This window comes from Mixophyes fleayi, chromosome 3 (genome assembly GCF_038048845.1).
Source record: "Mixophyes fleayi isolate aMixFle1 chromosome 3, aMixFle1.hap1, whole genome shotgun sequence".
Classification (NCBI taxonomy): domain Eukaryota; kingdom Metazoa; phylum Chordata; class Amphibia; order Anura; family Limnodynastidae; genus Mixophyes; species Mixophyes fleayi.
The window spans coordinates 153229806-153257197 of NC_134404.1; the positions used below are offsets into that span (position 1 = coordinate 153229806).

General features: G+C 37.1%; 1 protein-coding gene across 2 annotated transcripts in view; it reads right to left on the reverse strand.

The window, feature by feature from the left end:
- Positions 1-497: 497 nt before the first annotated feature.
- COL9A1 (collagen type IX alpha 1 chain) overlaps positions 498-27392 on the reverse strand; it is a 236842-nt gene continuing 209947 nt past the window's right edge. For both annotated transcript variants that reach the window (XM_075202592.1, XM_075202593.1), the window contains 8 exons: positions 16645-16680; positions 16499-16543; positions 14147-14179; positions 12558-12704; positions 12072-12126; positions 10480-10668; positions 4421-4498; positions 498-1601 (listed from right to left, as the gene is read on the reverse strand). In XM_075202592.1, coding sequence (XP_075058693.1) covers positions 1408-1601; positions 4421-4498; positions 10480-10668; positions 12072-12126; positions 12558-12704; positions 14147-14179; positions 16499-16543; positions 16645-16680 — 777 coding nt within the window. In that variant the 3' untranslated portion in view covers positions 498-1407. The remainder of the gene's footprint in view (positions 1602-4420; positions 4499-10479; positions 10669-12071; positions 12127-12557; positions 12705-14146; positions 14180-16498; positions 16544-16644; positions 16681-27392) is intronic.

A 27392-nucleotide genomic window follows, 5' to 3' on the forward strand; every position in this document is an offset into this window, starting at 1 on the left:
TGATTATCGGTTAAACAGTATCAGAATTCAGCCATTTTTGTGGGAATAAAAAGCAGCAATAACTTTTAATGAAATTCATTATCTGACACACAATTTGGCCATATCACTACTTTAGATCAGGCAGACACTTTATAACAAAAGGATAAAAGAACCATTCTGCAAAGTTCTATTATTTTTGACATCCACTATTGATCTTTGTAACCACCCGCAAGTCACCCAAAGCTAATCCAGAATAAGAAAGAAGACTGACACAAAGCAATCTACCATATGTTTATAATGGGTCTCCTAACGTTAATTAAAGTTAATGCCATTACTTTGATCTATAACCCCCCGTAGTTTCTATATAACATATTATAAATTAAGCATACAGCTAAACTTTGAATTTATCTCATTTACAGGCTAAATGTTTGAAACTGAAAGGCAGATGTCTCCTCAGGGGTCCAGTTCATTTTCTTCATTAAACTTCATTCAAGCATACATTGAAAAAATGCACAGGCTTACGAAACAGAATTTATTTCTTCCTTTTCTTTTTCTCATACAACCATGGATGCCACATGAAAATAAATATTCTCAGTTATAAAACAATTTTATTTCTGGATATTAAAATCTGTTATTGCTTTCATCACATTGCAGAGTGGATGTCACACAGAGGAGGTGTCAGGTAATACATTTTTTTACCCACAATGCTTAAAGACAATGTAAGCTAGAGAAAAAAAAAAACGTCATTTTGTCTTTAATTAAAATGCATCTTCAAGACATACTGGTCATCAGAAGAATCCATAGCACATTTACAGAGATTTACAGCACATGTTGTGTACTCAGTGTACCACATTTTTACAGGAACCATTTCCCTCCATTCTATACACATGAAAATACAATGACCCAATGCAAAACACACAGAGGATTGGTAAAAGACCAGAAGTGTGCGTTTCCTATCATTTGGGCTGGGGTTTGCTGCTGTCAATTGATTTCAATTTACATATTTTCCAGTTGTTGATTTACTTGCAGTTGAATTTTGCGCATTTTGAAATGTATACTATATGTCTTTTTTGTATACTTTTATTTAGTCAGTGGGTTTATACACAATTACTACGACGATAATTAAAACGTGAGGTAAATACAAGGTATTTCTTCATCCATGGAGTTTACCGGTTTACTCTGGAAGCTGCAAGTTAAAAATATTTATTAGAGTAATTATTTTTTTATTTTTTGGAACTGCTTATGGAGGTCTTCATCGATTTTTTTTTATAAGCACCATCTTTCTTTTCCAAATTCGGTAGTTATGAATGTCACAGTATGTTAATGTCTGCTGTTTAGAATTACAAAGAGCCTTGTTTATCATCTCTCCCCGTCATTCCATTCTGTGATGTTGTTTGTAAATGCAGACAGTAACACGATATTAGAAGTTCAAGGCCCTTTCATATTTGAATCTTTATCAGACAGGGAAGCGATGGCCTGAAGGCTGCAAGAGGAAGGATCACAGAATCCTGCCACACCGGCAGAGCCTGGCGGTCCAGGAATTCCAGGTTGCCCAGCTGGGCCAGGTGGGCCTCTCTCTCCATCACGGCCTTCTCGACCATAGCTTGGTTTGCCAGGTTCACCTGTGAATAAATAAAAATATTTAAGCAAAACGAAAACTACTGTTTCAGTCAGTACAGAACATCTTTAAATAAATGTGCTGAAATAAATTGCCTGAACTATCTTCTGTGCCGAGTGACATTATAATTTAATATCATGCAGAGATCTCCCTCTCACTCTTCATTTCTTAACACTATTACATATATTAGGAGGATCTTACTAGCGAAAATCCGAAATAATTACAGGAATGTGTATATTGTGAGTTTTTACAACCCACTTTGAAATCTTCATTTATTTTAAAGATATTTTCAGTGAAGCAGCGCACAGGTAGTCTGTTTCCTTCCTACTTTCAAATAGACAGCTGGTCAGCCATTGCAAAAGTTGTCCAGCACTCAGGTCATAAGTTGTGTTGTTGTGGACTTCAGTCCTGAATATGCTACGTCATGTTTGGTTTTGTGCATTATCTCTTTTCAAGCAGTTACTTTTGATCCAAACATTTAAGGCGACAAAGCCCCATTCTTTCCCTGATAATATCCCTAAAATGTAGGACAAAAGTTAAAAAAACCTATTCAAGGTGTTATCGAACCATACAAATTTTTCAAGCTCAGGTTAGGGAAATATTTAAGAATGTTGGATTAGTTTAGAGTTGGATTTGTGTAGACACTTGATTTGCTGCAATCTCAAAGCTGTTGCAGATGTAAAGCTGAAGACTTTGCTGTGAATCTGGAACTCAGATAGTTACTCAGTGGTTGAATTATATCAGTATTGTGCCTAATTGTGTCAAGATTTTGTGTCAAGTTCAATTTAAGGAAAGCTGGATGTTCAAAGAATCATTTGTGCCCAATTCAATCAAACATGTGCCACCAAACTAATCAGATGCTGCTCTTCCGCCATTGGGACAAATGTCCAGGGTGTATGTGGCCTTTTTAGTGCAACAGTCACACCCATATTAGCTGATCCCAATCAAAATCTGATCAAATTCAATCAGATGGTAACTGAAATTCGCAGTCATTTTGCAGGCACGCATGCGTTAATTTCAAACAAGCTTAAGCTAACAGCAAAATTAGACCATGTTACTATGCACCAAAGGGAAGAAGAGTACAATTTATTTTGGGTTTTGACAAAATACACTGGCACACCCTGTTTGACATTTTTTAGCTATATGAATGATGGTTTTGAGAGACCTATGTTACCAAATGTGGACATTCTAAAATTAATCAAAACAAAGTAAAAATGGGAAAAAAGTGTCAATGCTATGCATTTAAATTTTATGCTAGATAATAAGAAAAAGTGTAATATTAATATTTAATACTTGATATACATGAAAGCACTGTAATTGAACAAACACGAAATACCAGGCTTTCATGGAGGAAGTAACTGCACCAGCTTGTGCAATTTCTAATTCAACCTATGCTAAGGGAAACATTTTTCAGCAACAGTTTTTGGCTACCCGTAATGTTGCTGATGATTTAAATACTTGTCCACCAGGGCACAATATTGAGTTCCATCTGTGAAGCATCTCATGCTGTGAGAGGATTTTGTCTGTTAGGGGAATGCCTTCAAGTAATGTAGAGCAGTCCAAAGGTAAAGTAGAATTATATTTTAAAGTGAAGTGAAGAATGAAACTGACAATGTTTCAACACAGCAATTAGAAAATTAAGAAATGCTGTGGGATTTAGCACAATGTATTTGTTATATTTTCTGTCTAATCTTGGTATTAATGGGGAAATTCACAAATCAGCCATATTTGTCACTGGAGGTAATTTATGAAAGTCAGCCACCTCTACGGCTCAATTAGCATTTGTGCCTATTTTTGCCATATGATGGTGCAATTTTTGCATGGTCTGATGGAAGAGCTGTACAGATTAGGAATGTTCATGTTCAAGGGAGTTAGTCTCTTACACCTCAGTTTAGGCCCAAATGAAAGACCATTATTCTATTTTGTAGGGTGATTTCTATAAATGAGCATCGAGAGATGGAGAGGTTACATCTATGGGGGATCACGTTTACTCAGATGTCATAGCTGGCCTTATGTAGTAAGCATTAAGTTCTCCAAATATATTTCAATTATCAACATAATTTTAGCAATATTTAGGCATCTTTGGGTAATTAGCACTAAATTAACAAAATATCAGTGCACTCCACAAGTAATACTTGAAGAAGTTACCATATCAGTGCTAAGGAGTGATGTGAATTACACCTTGAGACACATCTGATCTAAAAGATATGGTTGGCACCCAAAATTAATGTTCCATCCATATCTAACCAGCACTCCGTATATAAGGGGCAATGCCAAGGCTGCTCATTGCTCTTCTGAGCATGGGCAGGGGCCAGAGTATCTGTCGTCCTACATGTATTCTCAGAAGAGCAGGAGTCTCCAGATTTGCCTGGACCTCCCCCCAAATTTTGCTATGGGGCCCGTAGACGCTGTGTTCCGACCCTAATGCTGAGTTTGTTCCATTTATGCACACAAATGGGAATAAATAAATGGATGACATTATGGCATCAACAATTATTTTGGGAGCATGGTAATTCCATTCATTAATCAGAGTACACAACCATTGTGGATGCTGCAGCTTATCTAGTAAGCAGATGGGATGAGTGCTCCCTGCAATCTGATGTGCCATATAAATTTTCACTACATAATAAGTATCTGTAAATATAATACAAATTAAATGAATTCACAGACATAGATGTTAACAGTAACTATCATTCTGGAAATACAGTAAAGAGTTTCTACATGTTTATGTCATGCAAGGGTACACGGATTGTCCGCAATCATCCACATTTTTAACATTATTTATACCGTATACATTAAGGCTAAATAACTATGACTGCATACCTGTAAGACCTGGTATTCCTGGCATTCCCTTTGGACCTCTTCCTGGTAATCCTCTTTCTCCTCTTTCACCAGAATCACCTAAATACATACAAAAAATGTTTTATTAATTACACCTTGTGAATAAATCTTCCTGAATACTGTTCCCATATAGAAAAAAAAATTATACTTTGCATCGTGCTACTAAAACCAATCTGCATTTCACACACACAATAGCTTGCACTTGCCTGTGTTATTTTCCCTGGAGATCTGGAATTATGAATCATATGCCACTTATGTAATTATGCAAAGCAGCCATGAAAGCAGTAGTGGAATATAAACATGAAAAATTAGATTCTCTTTTCACACAATAAATATAGCAAAGGTTAAAATACAAATTAAGAATCATGGTGAAAAGGAAATATATTCTGATCTTCACCATCCATCCAGCGTTGTAAATAACCTGACAACAAATACTCACTCCAACTGCTTCTCACCATCTGATAAATTAAAATGTGATTGTGGTGATGTATTGACACTATTAAGCTAGTTTGCAGAAGTGTCACACAGCAAAGAGATCAGCCCTTTCACACTTATGTCCTTTCCAGCTTAAATGTCTGATGTTACCATAATGACACCTTAATGCTTATGTTACTGTGTAGTACAGTTGATATATACACCTTCACGTTAATAAATTAAGGTACCGCAGATGTATTACAATTCCAAAGGCCTTTATAGTAAAGTATCATAAAGATTTTATGGAGATATTTTAAAATTGAAATAACCTCACTTTGACAGTCAGTATATCTGTATATCTCTGGGACCATGCACTAAAATGTTTGCTATGACATTTAATATGGATAAATTCACCTTACTGGAAGTCTGTTCCATCAGAAAGAGCATAGATACCGACACACTGCACAGCAGCTGCTTAACTACATTGAATGTATTTGAACAACATAAATCTGGCTGAGCATTCTGGGAGGGGTAGTTCAAATACAGTGTAAATACTCAAGGATAATAATTGCTGTAACACAGCTTATAAAATATTTTAAAAAATAATGCAAATAATACAATATAAAATATTTGGGTATGTTAAACATCAATGTTTAATTTAGGAATTATCTGTATTTTGTTAAATTATTATTGGGCAACATGGTTGGCTAAGTGGTTAGCACTTCTGCCTCACAACACTGGGGTCATGAGTTCAATTCCCGACCATGGCCATATCTGTGTGAAGTTTGTATGTTCTCCCCGTGTTTGTGTGGGTTTCCTCTGGGTGCTCCAGTTTCCTCCCACACTCCAAAAACATACTAGTAGGTTAATTGGCTGCTATTAAAATTGACCCTAGTCTCTCTGTCTCTGTCTGTCTGAATGTGTATGTTAGGAAATTTAGACTGTAAGCTCCAATGGGGCAGGGACTGATGCAAATGAGTTCTCTGTACAGCGCTGCGGAATTAGTGGTGCTATATAAACAAATAATGATGATGATTATTTTACTTCATATATATCAACTTCTTTCAATTAGCAATGGGCTGGGCTTCTCTAGATGCGGGTAAACATTTGGGTGGCGAATGCAATGGACTTAGATGTTTATTTATGGGGGTTCAGAGATTTTACTGTTTAAGCCTGATGACAAGATGTGAGGCCATTGGAGTACACTGAACTCATTGTCATGTTCATGGAACCAGCTTGAGATTATGTGTGCTTTGTGCTGCTAGAAGTAGCCATTAGAAGATGGGTAGAATGTGGCCATAAAGGGATTCATGTGGTCTGCAACAATACTCAGTTAGGCTGTGGCATTTAAACAATGCTCATTTGGTATTAAGGGGCCTTAAGTATGCCGAGAAAACATTCCCATTCATCATTGCACCACCAACAGCAGCCTGCACCATTGACACAAGGTAGGATGGATCCATGGATTCATGTTGTTTACGCCAAATTGCGACCCTATCATCTGCATGCTGCAGCACAGATTGAGATTTGTCAGACCATGCAACGCTCTCCCAATCTTCAATTGTCCATTATTAGTGAGCCTGTGTCCACTGAAGCCTAAGTTTTCTTTTCTTAGCTGACAGGAGTGGAATCCGGTGTGGTCTTCTGTTGCTGTAGCTCATCCAATTCAAGGTTCAATGCGCTGTGCATTCAGATCCTCTTCTGTATGGTTGGTTATTTGGGTTACTATCAGCTTCCTGTCAGCTTGAACCAGTCTGTCCAGTCTCCTCTGACTTCTCTCATTAACAAGGTATTTTTACCCACAGAAATCAGGCTCCCTGGATGTATTTTTTGTTTTGCGCATCATTCTATGTAAACTATAGAGACTATTGTGCCTGAAAATCACAGAAGATCAGCAATTCCTGACATACTCAAACCATCCTGCCTGGCAGAAACAATCATTCCACAGTAAAAGTCACTTAGATCCCATTTCTTTCCCATTGTGCTGTCTTGTATGAACAACAACTGAACCTCTTGACCAGGTATCTATTTGCTGTAGATATATGCAGCCAAGAAAACTGCTGAGTTAAATTGCACTGGGAATAAGCTAAAAAAGTTACAACTTGTGATACCCTTTGCAAACAGACAGTGTTAACTCTTAATAGGTGAAATGTGATGTTTATACAGGATATTTGACATAGATATACCTTGATGATGTGCTATTAAACTGATGTAAAAATTAGCATTATGTGTTACTTTCAACATGTATTTATTTTGTTAAATTGCCATGAAAAACTTTTACTGTATAATGACATATTGCATGTTTAGCCAGTGCATAATAATTGCCACTGACAGAATTGGTGTGATTTATGATATTATGTCGAAATCAACAGTATACCTCCACTATAACATTTTTTTAAGTGCATCTCACATCGCAGTATTGTATAACTGATACACATTTTTTGATAGGATGCATTTTAGGTATTGTGTGAATTCATTGTATCTTTAAGTTCATGAACAGCAAAATGATTTACAACTTCTCTGGGACAGGCCATTGTAAATTAGTTATAGTTACACCAGATATTTATTTTGGTTAGAACAGTCATTCAACTGACATCTGCTAAAATTCCCCAAAGCCATGTGCCCCATGTTTATTTATTCTAAAGAAAAATTCTGACACATTGCTTTTAAACATTATATTTAAATATACAAAACTGGACAACTGTTAATGGAATGCTACACAATGTTTTATTCACAACTAAAATGATGGGTTCAGTTGGGTAAACCCTACCAACTATTGGGTGAACCCAGCAATAAACGACCGTTCGGGCCAATATAGCATTGGTGTATATACTTAAATGATGAATGACTGTCGTTCCAAAATACCGATCGTTGTTTCATTTGATTGTTCAGCAGAACTATAAATCTCATTCCAATGTCATTCCAATCCTGCAGTGTGTATGCACTTATAATCAGAATCTCCATAGAGTTTACAGAGTCATGATCTTTTCAGCCGATGGGTATGACAGTTGAAGAGCACAGATCTAAGGGTAAATCTTTTAAAACATGTATAGTGTGTACACATGAATCGTTGCAGATAACACATTGGTTGGAAAGTAGTGAGTACCCAGCCTAAATCATTGGTTTTTCTTTTGTAGTCTGAAAGAAGTAAACTGGCAAAAGTTATTTTGAACATATCTACTTATCTGCAACAGGTTGTTTTTCCAGGATGCAGTATAAAATGGATAATAATGGAGGAAATGATTAATAAAAACTAATTTGGAGATCTCCTCCAAGTTAAAGGGATCTCCAGCGTGGAATAGGTCATCATAATTACAAATAGTTCACTTAAGTTCCCGTGAGAAAGTCCAAAAGACATGATCTATTGGTGAGGACATATTTGATACTGTCCTTTACACCAGTGATAAGCAACCTAATACACTTCAGTGGCCGTATACTTCAGTGGCCGTATAGGTGAAGGTTTGGGCCACATGCCACTCTAGGGCCACTTGTTGCCCATCACTTCTTTACACAATGGTAAATCAGTTAAATAACATGAGATGAATACTGACATACTTATGATCACAGACCCAGAAAGTGGCCTTTCTTTGGCAATGGGTTTAAATCAAGTAGAAAGTTTATACATATTATTATATGTAGCCAAAGTCTCAAATTCCTAATGGCCTATTGACAGAAAGGGTTAGGCCTATCAGATTGGAGCATAGTTATTAATATTTATTTATTTATAAGGTGCTACAGATTCCGTAGCGCCGGATACAGAAGCAAGTAATAAATAGATGAGGTATTACACAGAAGTAGCACAGATGAGTGTGAGCAATCCTATGGGGACTCACACAGAGTGCAGCAAAATCCATGACTGGACGTGCAAGGAAGTCAGACAGTAGACAGACATGGGACAATAGGTAGAGAGGACCTTGCCTGTGAGACCAACTGGGTGTTCCAAAGAATGGGGGCAGTATGGTAGAATGCTGGAAGCAAGCATATGGAAGAGGTAGTGAGAGATGACTTGAGGTGGAGCTCAGAGGCAGAGCGGAGCAGTCCATTAGGTATGTACCTCAAAGCAAGGTCAGAGATGTAATGGGGAGAAGTGTCAGTAAGGGCTTTGTAAGTAAGAGTAACGAGATTGAACTGAATTCTGAAATGAATGGGGAGCCAATGCAGGGAATTACGCAGAGCAGTAGCGGAAGAGGAGTGACGGGAGAGGAAGATGAGCCTACCTGCAGCATTCTGTATGGATTGAAGGACAGAAAGGTGAGAGGCAGGAAGGCCAGTGAGGAGAGGATTGCAGTATTCAAGATGAGAAATGATGAGTGAATGAACCAGCATTTTGGTTGCTTTCTGAGAGAGGAAGGGACGGATTTTCGTGATATTACAGAGGAGGAAGTAAGTGGCAGGATTTGGTGTGGGACTGGATATTAGGGATAAAGCTGAGGGCAGAGATGAGGATGACTCCAAGGCAGCGGGCTTGGGTAACAGGAGAGAGAGTGATGTTGTCAACCAAGAGGGGGTTATTGGGTGGGACAGCAACATTGGCAGAAGGAAAGAGGATGAGTTTGGATTTGGAGAAGTTGAGTTTGAGGAAGTGCTGTGACATCCAGGTAGTTACAGCAGTAAGACAGCGAGATACTTGGGTTAGGAAGCCCGAATAGGGAACTTTCTATGAAAAAGAATCACATCAGCAACTACATTATGTCACTGGAATTTTTATCTAGTAGTTTTAGCTTGAATAACAGTAGCAATTCTGGAAGGTTAGAAACCTAAATCAGAAGAAAAACAAAAGTAGTTGAGAATAGTTTGGATTCCTACTGAGCAAAAAGTTTACAATGAAAGTGTTCAGAGTGTCATTAGAAGGTGATATTCTGACATTTATGTGCATGATGAAAGCAATGATGACAGGTGTAGCTTGTAGATTTATGCTTTAATTAAATATTTGAAGCTAATTCTGTACTACACTGTAGGCTACTTGGGCTCTGTATACACTTTGATGCAAAGGAGTTATTTCAACATATATTCACATATCCAGGGATCGTTCCATGTGCTAAAAAAAAAATCACATTAAATTTTGATATGGGACAATCACCAGATCACTTCTGGACGTCAGAAGATTTCTGCTCACCCAGGCTGGTTGATACTACTGCTGGTCATCTTTCAACCACATTTCCACCATGCCTGTTAATAATTATCTCAATTCTGACAGGATTATTACCGACGATTGCTGTCATCTTTGGTCCATTCACCCCAATTACCCAATATAGATTGCAATATCACAGCACCTCAGCTATTTTCTGATCATAGAGCATCCACTTAGTATCTCAGCCAGATCCCTCACAGTACACAAGTTATCTGTTGATATTTCATTCTTAATTTCTTTATTTAGAACTCCCAATGAATGGCAAACAACATTATCTAATTAGTAAACAGTGAATTTTAATAGATGTAAAACTTTCATCACAAGGAAGCACTACTCTATAGCAAACAAAATGTCATTATGAATTAAAACATGTTAAAAATAGTGGTTTAATAAATATAAATATAATAAATATGTAAAATAATAAGAAGGTATGTAACTCACATAGTCATGGTCCACAGAAAAACCAAACTTAGACAAAAGCATTAACATTTCTTACCTTTAGGACCTTTAAGACCGAGTTGACCAGAAGGACCTTTGAGTCCAGGAAGTCCTCTTGCTCCAACATGTCCAGGTAGACCATTATCTCCCGGGGATCCAGGAGGTCCTGGTGGACCTGGTCGTCCGGGTAGGCCAACAGCTCCAGATTCTGGCCTTCGTAGACTAGCTGCCAAGTTTGCTAACTGTTCTGTAACAAGATTTGAAATAAAAAGCTTTAAGGCACATATAAGTGAATATTTTTGCAGCTTTTTAAATCCCAAACGCAATTATTATTTTTTTATAAAGGAATATATGGTTAAACAATTTGTAAATACTTTAGAACACAGAATTTCTGCTTGTTTTTATTTATTTGTGTATATTTGTAAAATACATGTCATATTGTGAACACATCTAGATCAGAAAAGTAATTGTCAACATGTTTGGCCCTTACATAGCACATGCACACATTACACAGTACACATTTTATATGACATATATATATATATATATATATATATATATATATATATATATATATATATATATAGCAAAGGCTATGTTATATACTGAGCTGAACAATGCATGTAAAATAACTGTAGGGTTTATACTTAAGTAATGTCCACCATGCTCTCTTCCCCTCCTCCACTGCTGATGACCATGTTTAGAGGAATGTGCAACTCTAGCTAAGCAGGTGGAGATTGAGTGAACACTTTGCAGACTTACACAAATATACTTTATGCATTGGTTGATTCATATACAAGAGCATGGCCAGCTATGTCATAGTAACTGAAATGCCTGTAGACCAAACTTTTTTACCTTATGAGATACCACCTGTACATATGCATACCCTGTGGGAGGAGCTTCAGCTGTCTGTAGTGGATGTAATACTTTACTTAATAACATAGCTGCACTGGAATGGACTGAGAAATATCTGAGAAAATCATTTTGGAGTTTAATAGTTATTTCATTAGATAAGAAATTTCCCCAGAATATTTATAATTTGACGCAAGTTATATTCTAATGCTGACGTGATCTCGTTTTCTGCAAAACGGGAAATCACAATGGGGGACAGGAAAACTGTACAAGGTGTAGTCATAGCAACCAATCAGACTATAACACTATTTTTTCTGGTACAGTTTAGAAAAAGAAAACATACATCTGAGTAGATGCTTTGGGTAACTACACCCCTTATATACGGTTATCTTTAAATAAATGTATATAAATGTCTCCCAATATATGTCTGCTGAAGAGATCAGCAAAACCAGCCAGCATTGAGCTATCTAGTATTATAAAAGTACATTATTTGTACTCAGCCTGTTAATATTATTATAAACATTTATTTATATAGCACCAACATAATCCACAGCATTTTACAACTGTAAACGACAGTATGAATACTTTAAAATAGCTTACAATTTGTTAAAGTATGAAACCCTTAGCATTTATATGTTTTAATCCCCTAATTTATTCTTTCCTTTTAAATCTATTGGAATTATTTTTTGTATAGTGATATAAATTAATTGTAGAAGAACAGATATATTATGTAACTACCTAAACGTATCATGCATTGTCAATAACATGAGTGGAGAAATAACATAAGATTTAACATACCTTGCAAAACTCTCATGCAGACTTGCTTAATGTGCTGATCTGTTGGTTCTCTACCCTAAGCAATAAAACAAATGATTTGTAAAAAGCTAGGTAATTATAGATAAAGTGGCAGGTAACAGAAGTAGGTAATTAGATACACAGTGGTAGGTAACAGAGGTAATGGAAGTCAATTATTAGATACATAGAGGTAGGTAACAGAAGTAGATAATTAGGTACACAGTGGTAGGTAACAGAAGAGGTAACAGAAGTATGTAATTAAATACATAGAGGTAGGTAACAGAGGTGACAGAAGTATGTAATTAAATACATAGAGGTAGCTAACAGAGGTAACAAAAGTATGAATTTAGAATCATATCTATAGGTAACAAAGGTATGTAATTAGATACACAGAGGTAGGTAACAGAGGTAACAGAAGTAGGTAATTATAACACACATAAAAAAGTATTTAAATAAACAGAAACACATAGGTCTTAAATAGTGACTTACTGCAGGACCCTGACTTCCTGGTAATCCAGGGGCACCTTGTTCTCCCTGCATACCACGGGGTCCAAGTGAACCTTGAGGACCTTCTACACCTGGTAGACCACGACTTCCTTCTGGACCACGATTACCAGGCTCACCAGGAATTCCAGTCTAAGTGTACAGAAGTAGATTTCAATGTGTGCAGATATACATGAAGGATCATTTATGAAAGTACATAACTGTAGGACCACAGCACAAATGCCATTTTATGTCATGCACTTGTTTTTGGATGAACACTTGGGGGTATATTTATAAATCTTCAGGTTTGAAAAAGTGGAGATGTTGCCTATAGCAACCAATCAGATTCTAGCTATCATTTATTTAGTACATTCTACAAAATGACAGCTGGGTTCTGATTGGTTGCTATAGGCAACATCTCCACTTTTTCAAACACGGAGTTTAGTAAATATACCCCATATATTTATATGGTGGAGCCCATGCACTTGTGGGTCAAAATGCAGACTTCTGCTGGGGGTATAAAAGTTTGTATCTTCTAATGGGAGGAGTTGGGGGGATCAAGGAATTCCTTGCTATAAGTGCAAAGAATGCAACAAATACTACTACTATGCTATACTACTAGGTTGAGGCAATTTAAATAAGATTCAAGGGGAGAAGAAAGTGCATTTAGCGGTCTTCCCTAGGATAAAATATTTTCATGTTTTATTAGTCTTATTATCTGTTTAGAAATACATTTTCAGAACCCGTCTAAAAAAAATGATGCTATTTATCTAAAACATTGTAACATTTGTTAAATTGTAGTTTTACAAAAACATTTATATTGCTCATGTTATGCCCCACTGTAGTATCTTGGTTATGATTGACTTTTATAACCTGAAATAAGGGGGTATATAAAGAGGAGAACCGCAACAACACAGTGGGGCTCTTTGGAGTTGGATGCACATTTAACTCTAAAGATGTGTACATTAGTACCTAACGCACTGAGTTTATATCAGGAGTAACAAGCGTGTATACTCACGCAGCAGTGTAGAGAAAGCATAGAGATAGCATAGAGATGTGGTTTGACAGTGTTAGTAGTAAATGCAAATGTTGTACATATATATATAGTATAATTAAATATAAACATCTATTGTTTTCCTTTTAAAATTCACATGGGAATCTTCTTCCCTGCAGTAGTCCAAATGGAAATATTAATTAAGTTCTGCAAATAGACAGCTGCAACGCCGTATAACATAGCAGCAGTGAATGAAGTACTATCAGTTCAAGAGGTCAAGATGCAATCAGCCAACCTGCCAATCATCATCATTAATGTGTCTCCTTGCCCCAGCCTTGCAGCACCCACAGGACATACAGCTCCTGAGAGGTGTACATGCATCTCAGTTGCAACTACGTGAAAACGATCTTATGGTCGTTTCCAAGCGTAACGAGTTGTAAGTATAAGTCTTTTATAAGAATATGTTCAAATATTTTAAGAAGAAATAGTTTCAAACAGGTTTCTGGAAATGTTAACTCCATTACATTAAATGTTTTAATCAAGCTGATACAAATAGTTAAGACAATAATTTTTAGGTGTGTTTTAAATAAAGTATACTTACAGATCCTTTTGGACCTGGATTTCCTAGATCACCCTAAATAAAAAAACATCATGAATAAAACATATATGTAACATTAAGTTACTATTAAAAGCATTCTAAGTGAACACAGCTTAATCAATTAATAGTTGTATATTAGAATGTGGCAATTAATATAAATTGGCAATTAATATAAACTGGGGATGCACATATATTACATATAAAAATGTACATCCTGGTAGTAGCAATAGTACTATATGTTATTATCCCTCTGAATTTTACTATCCTGTAATAAAAGACTCAATATAATGACTGCATTATTTATTCCAGTTGCTTTCGATGAGTTTAGCCTACCCATTGTTCAATCTGTCATTTGTCTAAGTTATAGAACACAGAATAACTCTATAGAGACAGTGTAACATTTTGTTTTTTATGTTGCAGTCTAAGCAATGGTATTATTAATGCCTTGAGTAAACTATGAATACTGAAAGATAACATTTAATTCACATAAAAAATCATTGTGATTAGAACTTCTAAAGTGCTGAATTGGGGATATTTAACTCAAAAAGGGAATAAGTGAAAGATGAAGAGCATAGAAATAAAAAAATGTAGCAAGCCACATGTAAATTCACTAGATGCATGGATATTCCTGGTGTGAACGAAGAGAATGATGTAGACAACAGCTGTCCACATACGCAGCAATATGGGCATCAAATTTATATTATTGTTTAAAAAATTGGCCAAAAATCGTTGTGCATATAGACCCAAAATGACCAGCAGTACTGACTAACAGCGTAATTAGAGATCACTCGGGACTGTCAGACAATTTGAGTGACACGTTACTGCGATCTGACTGTCGCCTGCTCATGGCACTAACCAGGTGCTGTGTGTTCCTTTCCCTCGCCCTAAGCTCTGAACATCAGTTCATTTGACACCCACATTAAAGGCCAAAATGGATCACAGATCCACTTGACACCCACATTAATGGCCAAATGGATCACTAGCTACACAGCACACAGGCCGAGAGATGGGATGTGCCTCTGTATGGACTATATAAATAGGAAAACACTATGATGAGTATGCATGTTACCTAGCAACCCCATCCCAGGGAAAAAGAGAGAGATAAGTTATTTTCAAAAAAGAAGAACACAAATAAGTTGGTCTTATTTATTTATATTTTATTAAATTGGTCAACTAGTAATACGTAGCCATATAAAAATGTATGTGTTCCTGACAATGAACTTTTTAGGAGAAGACGTGCTCTCAAGTGATCAATTCTAATAAACTAGTAACTAGGAGTTAGGAGTCAGTATGACAATTACAATATTCGTATGACTGACAAGTATTGGGGATTTGCACAAGGAAGCTATTTACAATCCCACCCCTCGTAATCATAGTCCTTGTTTAGATTAACAAGTTAAAAATAATCAAACATAGTGTTTTCCTTTCAAATTCCTGCTTGCCCTTACTGCCAGAGCAGCCATTTATACGTTATTGGGCAACGGAAGCTATCTGGTTGGGGCAGCACAGTGGCCTAGTGGTTAGTACTTCTGCCTCACAGCACTGGGGTCATGAGTTCGATTCGAACATGGTCTTATCTGTGTGGAGTTTGTATGTTCTCCCCGTGTTTGTGTGGGGTTTCCTCCGGGTGCTCCGATTACCTCCCACAATCCAAAAACATACTTGTAGGTTAATTGGCTGCTAATAAATTTACCCTTGTGTGTGTGTGTGTGTGTGTATATATATATATTAGGGAATTTAGACTGTAAGCTCCAATGGGGCAGGGACTGATGTGAGTGAGTTCTCTGTACAGCGCTGGGGAATTAGTGGCGTTATATAAATGATGATGATGGTTTTACTTGTTTAATTTCTTTCACATTTTATGTAGTGAAGCTCTCCATGGACAGTACAAGCATACGGATTCTTTGACAGGCTTATTTTCTTAAATGTTACATATTGGTTTAATGGAAAGCTAGCTTGTACAGTGCATGAGATATTGCAGTGTAGTCTATTATAGTACAAACTTCTGATAGGGAAGTTCTTACGGTTTGGAGAAATGGACACCCATTTTTAGTTCCATGTCGAACCATGTCAAATTAACAATAATAATACATGCGAGTTTACAGAATTAAAAAGTGAACGGCTTATTTTATTATACACTTTAATATTTTGGTGTGCTAGTTGTAAAGTAAATTGAAATAAGAGGAATCAACTAATATACTAATCAGTTATATTGTACCCACATATATGTGTGTGTGGCTGTGTTTTCTGATAGTGGGTGTTATACCCATAATTCCTTCTCACAATAGACAGCTTAACATTCAGTAATGTCTTACACAGTATGAAATAATGAATGCACAAGTACAAATCTCTTACATGTTCACCCTTTTCTCCACCAAATCCTTCTTCTCCAGCGCTACCCTGCATTAAACAGAATACAGTTAAAACAATTACATAAAATTTTCTGTACATAAACATATGATCATTTAACAAACACAACATTTATAGCACACATCACTCACCTGCTCACCTTTAGGTCCTGTCTCACCCACTCCACCCTAAAAGATCACAAAGGTTAGCGAATAAAATCACAAACAGAGCATTGTTTTAATTCAGTAAAGTGTATTAATTAGGATACATAAATGCTTAAATAATAATGAATGTCTTCCTAAACAGACTACGCACGTATTATATTTGATACATTACACATGGCCTAATTATAGATAATAACGGTAAAAGATGTAAATCTGAAAAAGTTTAAATACTGATCTTTAAAAGACCATTTTAAGGCTTGATAAATAGGCCCTTTAAGACTCTTTAACAACCCCCACAACACACTATACTATATACATACTATTAAGGGATCTCACATCATTTGCCAAAGTATTGCATGGAATGACTGTTAAACTTTAGGATGTATAACCCTACTATTAATTACCAAGGTATGGATTGCGTTTTGGTATTGTCCTACAATAACTGGGAATCCCAGCCTTCAAGTTATCATGACATCTTTATGCTTGATTGTATTCTAACATACTTGCAGGTACATAGTAAATAAGTAAAAAAGAGATAAAAATAATAATTAAAAAAAAAATTGCTCAACCATCCAAGCTGGCTTTTGTGACCAATCAACAAATATGGACCTGGAACTGTATCTAAATGGTGCATATGTTCTCCTCCTAGAGCACTTACATTTCATGTGTTTAAGAAAAATCTTTCTTGACAGAGGATAAATTGCATATCATATATTGAAGCAATATATCTATGCAGGTGTTTAAACAGTATTTCTTTCCAGTGTGTGTTATATGCACTAAATTGTTCTTTTCTAGTTTCTGTGTGCAAATAAACACAAGAAGAATTAAGAATGAGATTGAGACTATCATAAGAATCAATTGAGATGAATAGACTAAATCCCAGGAGCAAAACTACTTTGAAAACATTTCAAGCATCCTACAATTATAAGGAGATGTTCTGAACATGTGTTTACTAATCAGCGCAGTCAGAAATTGCCACTGCTGGATTTAAGCTACAACAGTCTAAATTCTTCAAATCAAACAAACATAATTTTATTGCAAATCCCACATTCCCTCACTGCTGAATAGATGACACTTAATGATGGTTTGAAATGGTGACAGCAAATTAAACAAATAAAAGCAAATAAATAGAGAAAAAAGGACCCGTCAGACTAATATACAGAGCATGTTATCTGACATTAAATAAATAACAGACTATTAGTTGTGATAGCACAAACGGAATCATTTTTGCCATTAGAGAAATGGGTCATTCTAAGAACAATCATATTGTGACTTGATTGGACAGTTAACATAACAAAACGTAAAAAATCATAGTGAGACTCATATTAGATGAGCGACACTTTAAGCAGCACAAACAAGAATCACATACTAGAGGGCAAATAACTGCCTGCCTTTGCCATACACAGCGCTCCTTGTTCTGCCTTATAAATAAAAGATAATAAATAATAGTAAACTGCTATACACCTGATGGAAGAAACGTTTGTGATTCACTAACAACCAATAAACACAGTTGTGTTACCGAATATTATTTGAAGGGTTTGTGTATAAAGCCTCATTTAAAGGAATATGAGGATTATTACGGAAAAGCATCGTGGAAATACATCTGCAAGTTAGTGTAGGAAAAATGTAAACTGAAAGGCAGCGTTTGTTGACTTTAAGGCAGCTTAGATGCTTTAGTACCAGCATGAATAAGAGAAGTGCAGAAAAAAATTCCATTGAATAATATAGAACATATATTTTCTAAAATGAAAGATATAACAAGATTTTTATTTATTACGCAATAAAAGCTCTGTATTTTCTCCTTTATGTATGTGTATCTCTGGGATGTATTGGAGTCTGTAAACACTGTCCCTGGGCATGCCAGCACCCAACCTAAAAGCCAGGAGATGCTCTATAAGCCATAGAAACCAGATTTGAAGGGCAAGACTAGGCCTCACTTATAAACAAAAATGCTGCATGATCATTATGATTATAGACCAAGGCCCGATCTCCACCACCTCCAAGGACATGTAAAAAAAAAAAAATTGCCACCCAATAAATGCATTGTTAGTAAATTAGTCTTTCTCACTCTGTAGTCATAAAAAAAGAATTTGTGCAACCAAAGCTCCATTGTTGACGTGACATCACAATTGCCTATTTCCTCTTCCTTATCTACTTGAATAGTTGGTGGGAGGGAGCAATAGGTAGTGAAATAGTTTGTGGTTAGACTACAATGTCATATTATCCCTATTCTATGTTTTTGTATCTTGCCCTTGAGTCACCCTTTTCTCTTCCCTGCTACTATAGTTATGTATTATTAGTGCAAAATAAAGCATTATCAAACAAAAATAACAAACGGTGACTATGATTTAACTATTGAGGGTTTATTCTGATTGGCGATGCTATCAGACCTTTCTGTGTTAAAGGGGTGTAACTAATGTACAGGTGGAGCCTTTTGGCTAAGGACAGATGTAGATGCCAATGAACATTGTGGGGCTTAAACGCAATAGGCTATGGAGTGTCACCTGATCCTCTGGTCAATAGGTCGACTACCTGAAGCCAAGGTACTATGTGCCTGAAAATGCTCATGGTGGTAGAGAACACCAGTGCACAGAGTAGGGCACATATATTTTTAGGCAGCACTATTTCTCCTGTGCTGTAGCCTTTCTGCTGGGACAGGGAAAAGTTTTGGCCATACGGTTGGGGCCTTAAATGGCACTATTATATTTATTATACACATGCGAACATTCCAAAGGGAGCTGAAGATGCAGTTGACCCTGAGAGAAGTTTGACTGACCTCAGGGAGAAAAGGGCCCACCTTGCAGCAGGGGAGATCCTGAAGACCCTTGCCCCTTAAGGGGCCTTTAGGCTCTAGGAGTCAGGGATGTCATGAGTCCCCACCCTAGTTTCAGGAAAGGGGAATAGGGAGGCATGGGGCCTTATCCCTATTGTTAAAGGTTCAAAGACACAAGCCCTGAGCACAGTCTGAGCACAGCACTGGGTAAGTGGTGCATGCACCTTGAGAAATAAAATAGGTGGGGTTTAAGGTGCAGTAAGCTATTTACCTACATGTAGATGTGAGTGAAATTATTAAAATTGTTCTGCAAAATATTAACATTCTGCATTTGGCCAAGGAATTTTCAATGCATAATGGTTGGAATTTAGCCTTAAGTGTTCCAAGTTCTAGACCAGGGGTCGGCAAACCCCGGCATGCATGCCAGACATGACACGCATCGCAGTCTCATCTGGCACAACGCCCGGGCTGCTTGTAACACTAAAGACAGACTAAATGAACCTGCGCATGTGCATAAGATCTTCCTAGTTCCATTGCGGAACTGAATACGCGTGTGCTGACGGGTTGAGTTGCACAACTGCTGCCTTCATCTATTTGAAAGTGAACTGGGGACAGTACTATGTGGCTGACTGTGAACTGGGGACAATACTATCTGGCTTAATGTGAACTGGGGGCAATACTATGTGGCTGAATGGGAACTGGGGCAGTACTATGTGGCTGAATGTGAACTGGGGACAGTATTATGTGTCTGAATGTGAACTAGGGACAGTACTATGTGGCTAAATGTGAACAGGAAAAGTACTATGTGGCTGAATGTGAACTGGGGACAGTACTATGTTGCTGAATGTGAACTGGGGGCAGTACTATGTGGCTGAATGTGAACAGGGGAAGTACTATGTGGCTGAATGTGAACAGGGAAAGTACTATGTGGCTGAATGTGAACAGGGAAAGTACTATGTGGCTGAAAATGAACAGGGAAAGTACTATGTGGCTGAAAGTGAACTGGGGACAGTACTATGTGGCTGAATGTGAACTGGGGACAGTATTTTGTGGCTGAATGTGAACTGGGGACAATTCTATGTGGCTTATTGTGAGCTGGGGACAATACTATGTGGCTGAATGTGAACTGGAGACAGTACTATGTGGCTGAATGTGAACTGGGGACAGTACTATGTGGCTGAATGTGAACTGGGGACAATTTTCTATGTGGCTTATTGTGAACTGGGGACAATACTATGTGGCTTAATGTGAACTGGGGGCAATACTATGTGACTGAATTTGAACTGGGGGCAATACTATGTATCTTAATGTGAACTGGGGGCAATACATTAATACATTTCAAAACACACAACCATGAATTTTGTAGGCACTAATTATGTGAGTTAAGAATATGAATTACGTTGGTCCCATTACTAATAATATTATCATCCATCATTAGCTTGATAAAATAAATAACTAAATAACTAAATGAGAATATATACATATGTATATATATATATATATATATATATATATACATGGATATATATACATATTTATATATATATACATATCTATATAGCTATGCATGCATATATATATATATATATATATATATATATATACATGTAGTATATATGTACCGCTGGCACACCTGGGCTTCAGTAGATTCTTTCCGGCACACTGATTAAAACAGGTTGCTGACCTATCACACCACAAAGCAGCTTAAATTATCATCAGCCTAGCTCTACTAACAGACTATAGATTTTATGAAATAAAAATTCACAAATACTGTGCGGAATGACATTTCATTGAATATTGAAGCAAAAGCAAAACTTGAAGATTGCATCGCACTTCTGTGAATCTGCCTACAACTTTTTTACCTACAAGCTATCAAGCTCTATTGGTGTAAATGTAGCTTTAAAAACATGGATAATTACATTTCCGCTCTCCCATAAAGCACTTCAATTGCCGCTGGATACCCATAATGCAAATAAACTTTTCTGTGCATATCTCCTAATGTACTCTCAAACACTTTATTATACTACACTTCAATTTTAAATAGTGTAATAGAAACTCTGTCATAGGCACAGCATCTAATCTCATTATTTATTAATTGGTGTAAGTACTTTTACATATTACAATATTGCTGTTCTAAATGTGGAAGGTGTTTGGCACTCTTAATTAAACTCCTTCACCACTGAGCCACGGCAGGTTAGTTTTTAAAATATCAGCTTGGTGGGTTTGCTGTGTAAATATATTCATCAGTACAAATCTCTGTGGGATATTCTTCTAGTACTGTGTATTTGTAGTAAGTAAAAATAGTTTTGACATATTAAATACAAAGAACAACATCACTAAGTATGCACTGAGGAGGTGTTAACATTTTCCCAACAATTCTGTCCCCGTAGTGTCTGAAATCTACTATCATAAAAACGGCATAAATGTATAGGGGAACTCAATTGCTGGGGGAGGATTTCATTGTCATTTACTTACCAAGTGAATAACTTATAAAGTGAGGAAAAGTCAGTCTAACAAAGAGTACACAACAAGAGAGGAGAATCAGTGACAATCTTCATCTGCTACAACCAGAAACTCTTTTTCCTGACTCACTACTCAGTTACTTCCTGACTTTTTATTACTACTTCTTTCTATTTATTTGCCCTGGTCCCTTGCCATTCATTCACAAATCCCTACAATGTTTAAAAAACTGTTTTCTTTCTCTTCTTCTGTGGCATTATCCTAAACTTAGAACAACTTTCACCCCTCCCCCCCATCATACCCCTCTATCCATATTGCCTCCTCACTATTCCACTTGCTTATAATTAATACCCATTGCCTTCTTTGTTCCCTAATTGTAACATCCTCAACCAGGGATGCCATGAAGGGGGTACAAGGAGTACAGTAGTACAGGGCCCAACATCAGTATGGGGCCTACTTGTACACAGCACATCCACCTCCATTTCTGAGACATTGGGTGCCATGGAAGCTACCATGTGCTCCAGTCCCAGCCCCCAAGGTGCATATTTTCCCGAGAGAGCGGTGCCTGGCTCCCAGAGAACTACGAGAAGGCAGAGAGGCTCCCTGCAGTATTGCTGATGTCATGTAATTAACGTCACAGCGCTGTTAATAGAGAAGAGCCAAAAGGAGCCATCAAGAAGAAACAGAGATGTAAGTAAACTACTGCAAGGGTTAAATGGAACCAGAAATTTGAGGGGAGACTGAAGAGAACGGTGGTAGTTACTTAAACAACTACATAATCCCCGACACCAATTAGGCCTACATGACAAAACCGATGAAGGGATTACCAATACTGTTTTCCCCCGACAGCTTGGAAAAGAGACTAGAGAGAAATGCGGAGCATCAAGAGGCCGTACGCCCGAAATGACGTCCGTAAAGAGCGCGACACTGTCATTCCTGCTATTACGGTGGTTATTTAAGGAGGTGACGGGTGTATCGGTGGTACAATGTTTTTATTACAAAACATTGAATGCCCTGAATGCGGTGGGCATTCAGGGCATTCAGCAAGTATAAGCTAGTAACATGTATATATATTAATTAGCATATATATATATATATATATATATATATATATATATATATATATATATATATATATAGTAGCCCTTGCTAAAGGTACCAAAGGAGTACCGAAACAGCTGTTGGGTATTTTATGACATACACTATCATGAGCTCTGTTCCATCAGTACCAGCACAAGATGATTATACTGTGAAATAATTATGCTGCTTATCTGTCTTTATTGGCTTGCTGCTGAATTGTCATTATTTAACTTGCTGCTATGGATGGTATAATGGAACAGCTTCATTTTGGACTTTAAAAGTCATAATAACATTTATTTGTATACGGAGTGCTGGTTTCCAGTCTTGTCTGAATATGAAATATACATACATACATACATAATATATATATATATATATATATATATATATAAATATATACACACACCCAATAGTATACAGTGGTGGCTTTACTTACTCTTTAAATCACTAAAAGTACAGAAATAACATTTCCATCAAGATCAGAACTGTATTGCAGAATGGAATCATACACAAGTGAACGAGCAACACTGAGGAGGAAGATATGAATATATGAAGATGTGAAGATGTGAAGGGAAGGAGGGCTGTAGCGCCTGCTCCTGTCACCATCCTTGAAACATGGTCTTCCGCCTATACCATGGGAATTTGTCAAGATTAAAACCTTAGTACATTTTTCTTTCATGTTTTCTTTTAATTTTGGAGAACTATTCTCTAATATTTTAAAATTAATTTCAGTTTATACCTCTCCCTGTCACAATCTAGCATCCCCAAACATTTCTCCCCAAAAGCCTTGCACCGTAGGCTGCAGTATAGTCAGCCTATTGGATGATCAGGCCTTGGGCACAGGAAAAGCAACATTTGTTTCTGAGGGCTCGGTGTGGTTTCCACTATTGCCTTTCACAACTATTTTCATACATATTTTTTTAATACGTTTTCTAGAAATGTCAGTGCGAGCAATAACAGCTTTCCTTTATAATAGTACAATACACCTGGAATCCCAGTACATGTAATCCCCTCTTGGGCTTACCTATGAGGGCTATCACTAGGAACCTTATAAATACTATTAAAACTTCAAACTTATGGAGAATTCTTTGACATAAACGGGTGCATACAAGCTTCATCCATGCAGGTACAGCTAAAGATTTGCTTCACTTTTGTTTCTTTGTCATTTTCAATATATTCTGTATCAACTATCACAGAATATAACAACTGAAATTTAATTGTCAAAAATAAAGTGAGCAAGTTATTTCTAAAAAAAAATGTTGGAATTTGTTTCTATTTTTAAGGAAAAAGAAAATACTTGATCTTCTAGCAGTCTAAAACACTCATATCTTATCAGATTCCTGCCAACAAGCACTACAGGGAGCCACTCTAATTAGGATGATGATTGAAGGAGATTTAATCCATACTAAGTACTTAAGTATACATTTACTAAAGCTTCTAAAAAGGAAAGGTGAAGGTGTTGCCCATAGCAACCTATCAGATTCTAGCTATGATTCATAGAATCTACTAGATAAATGATAGGTAGAATCTGAATGGTTGCTATGGGCAACACCTACACCTTTCTTTTTAGAAGCTTTAGTAAACATATAACAGAATGGCAGGGCTTAGATATCTGGGGTCAAAGCATACTTTCCTACCTAAATCAATTCTTGACAAAAATTCTGAAAAATAAAAACCCATGTTTACCATTACATTTAATAGTTTTGTATGTTTTTTCATTTGCTAAAGAAATAGTTGTTATTTGTGGATGTGTGGAGTTAATAGCAGAAGTCTTGTTTATCTGGTTTAATCTTGTTCATTTGGATTTTTCTGGCTTCATCTGCATTACCATTGCAGTATTTTTAGAGATCCAGAGATAAATGTCTCATGCAAAACAAGAGAGTCTTGCATGCACCATTCATGCTCTATTTGTGCTCTAATAGGAATAAATATATCCTCAATATTTCCGGCACACGCAGTGTGTGTATATGTCCTGTCAGCCAAGAAACTAAGTTTTCCCCCACTCAGGAAAATTACTGTGACTACCCATGATCTCTTACATTAATGTTTAAAATAAACATTTGCATTTTTGTTTATGTTTAACATAACCTTCATTCCATAATTTACAACACACTATGCTTCATATGTCATAGTAAAGACTGCAAGTCATTTCAGATATTGCATATTGCGTAGTCAGTAGCACCTGTAAAATAAATACTGGAACACTTACATTGCCAAAATGATTACTGTGTTGTATCTATGGGTAACTATGTATCTATGGGTGTAACTAGCATCTGCTAGGGTGCTATGCCAGTTCTTATACCTAAGTGTAATCAGTAAGATTGAATTGTATCGAAACCTGCCATTCATACACTATATTCCCATTATAAGTATGGGCAAAATATGTATGGGACAATGTAACACTGATTGTGAAATATACAGATATTAGAAGTTACTGAAGATTTCTGGGCCTATATGAGAGCGTAAGGCCACAGGCTGAACACTTAAATAAAATTCACAGTGACTTCTGATATTCTTATTTTTTCCGTTTCCACTATATTCCTTATAATAGATTAGTAGTAGTTTTTGACAAAGAAATCAATTATTTCAGAATTTTTGTTATAATCTTTCTTTTAAGAAAGGAAAGCTCTCATATACAAGGAGTTTCTGAATGTGCCCTGGCTTTCGTTTCTGTCTGTGTCCTGGCTTGTGTTTCTGTCTTTGCTATGACTTGTGGTTCTATCTTTGCTATGACTTGCGTTTCTGTCTGTGTTATGGCTTGTGTTTCTGTCTGTGCTATTGATTGTGTTTCTGTCTGTGTCCCGGCTTGCGATTCTGTCTGTCTTATGGCTTTCGTTTCTGTCTGTGTCATGGCTTGTGTTTCTGTCTGTGCCCTGGCTTGTGTTTCTGTCTGTGCCCTGGCTTGCGTTTCTGTCTTTCTTATGGCTTGCGTTTCTGTCTGTGTTATGGCTTGTGTTTCTGTGTGTGCCCTGGCTTGCGTTTCTGTCTGTATCATGGCTTGCGGGTCTGTCTGTGTCCTGGCTTGCGTTTCTGTCTGTCTTATGGCTTGTATTTCTGTCTGTGTTATGGCTTGTGTTTCTGTCTGCGTATGGCTTGCATTTCTGTCTGTGCCCTGGCTTGCGTTTCTGTCTTTCTTATGGCTTGTATTTCTGTCTGTGTTATGGCTTGCGGGTCTGTCTGTGTCCTGACTTACGTTTCTGTCTGTCTTATGGCTTGCATTTCTGTCTGCGTTATTGCTTGTGTTTCTGTCGGTGTTATGGCTTGCGGTTCTGTCTGTGCCCCGGCTTGCGGTTCTGTCTGTGCCCTGGCTTGCGGTTCTGTCTGTGCCCCGGCTTGCGGTTCTGTCTGTGCCCTGGCTTGCGGTTCTGTCTGTGCCCCGGCTTGCGGTTCTGCCTGTGCCCCGGCTTGCGGTTCTGTCTGTGCCCTGGCTTGCGGTTCTGTCTGTGCCCTGGCTTGCGGTTCTGCCTGTGCCCTGGCTTGTGGTGCTGCCTGTGCCCTGGCTTGTGGTTCTGTCTGTGTTATGCTTGTGGTTCTGTCTATTTCAGGCAAGCCTTTATGTCATGGCTTGGGGGTAGGGGTGCTGGGCAGAACTAACTCCAGGGTCACCTAGGAATATATTTTAGACAATGTTATCTCTGCTTGAGGTAACTAATATGAAGGATAGAGTAATATTACTCAATTAGCATTTATGAATAGTTTAACTTCATGTTCAACCATATTAACTATGTAACCTTTACCCAGGTTCAATTTCTGTATTAAGGCCCAACAGGCCTTGGTCTACGGCAGCAAAGTTGTATGAGAGGCCCTCTATTCACTTTGCATGTCATCAATTTTATTCAATAATTTATTTATTTTAATGATTAGAATGCTATTTATATATTATAATCATTTTTACAATGGGCTTAATAAGGACTCAATTATTTATATGCATTAATTGTATGCTGATGGGATGCAGTGGGGTGTAGTGGGGTTGGAAGCATAGAGAGCTACAGTAGCAGAGACGAGGGGGCTATGAGACGCAGCAGTACTGTACAGAGAAGACCTACGGGACAAAACATATAAATCCAGGCTTGCTTTATCCCAATTATATCCCAGTGAAACTAGTGCATATCTCATCAGGTGTCAAACAACTCTAATTATTAAGTTCAGATATCATCACCTTCACGAAACACAATGGCACATCAAGATAAAGATTCACAATTTGCTCTTGCCAAATACTTATGCTTTACTTTCTTTACATATGTAGAGACATAATTGGAAGAAATACCGTTCTTATACTCACCGTTATCATTATCTCTGCATAATTTGCAAATGTTCCTGTTCTGCCTCAATTATACATTTCTGACCAAGAGGTGCTCTTTCTTATTTAGCTAATTACATGCCCTAGTTGTTACTTGCTGTCTAGACAGCAGGAATAAGTTCC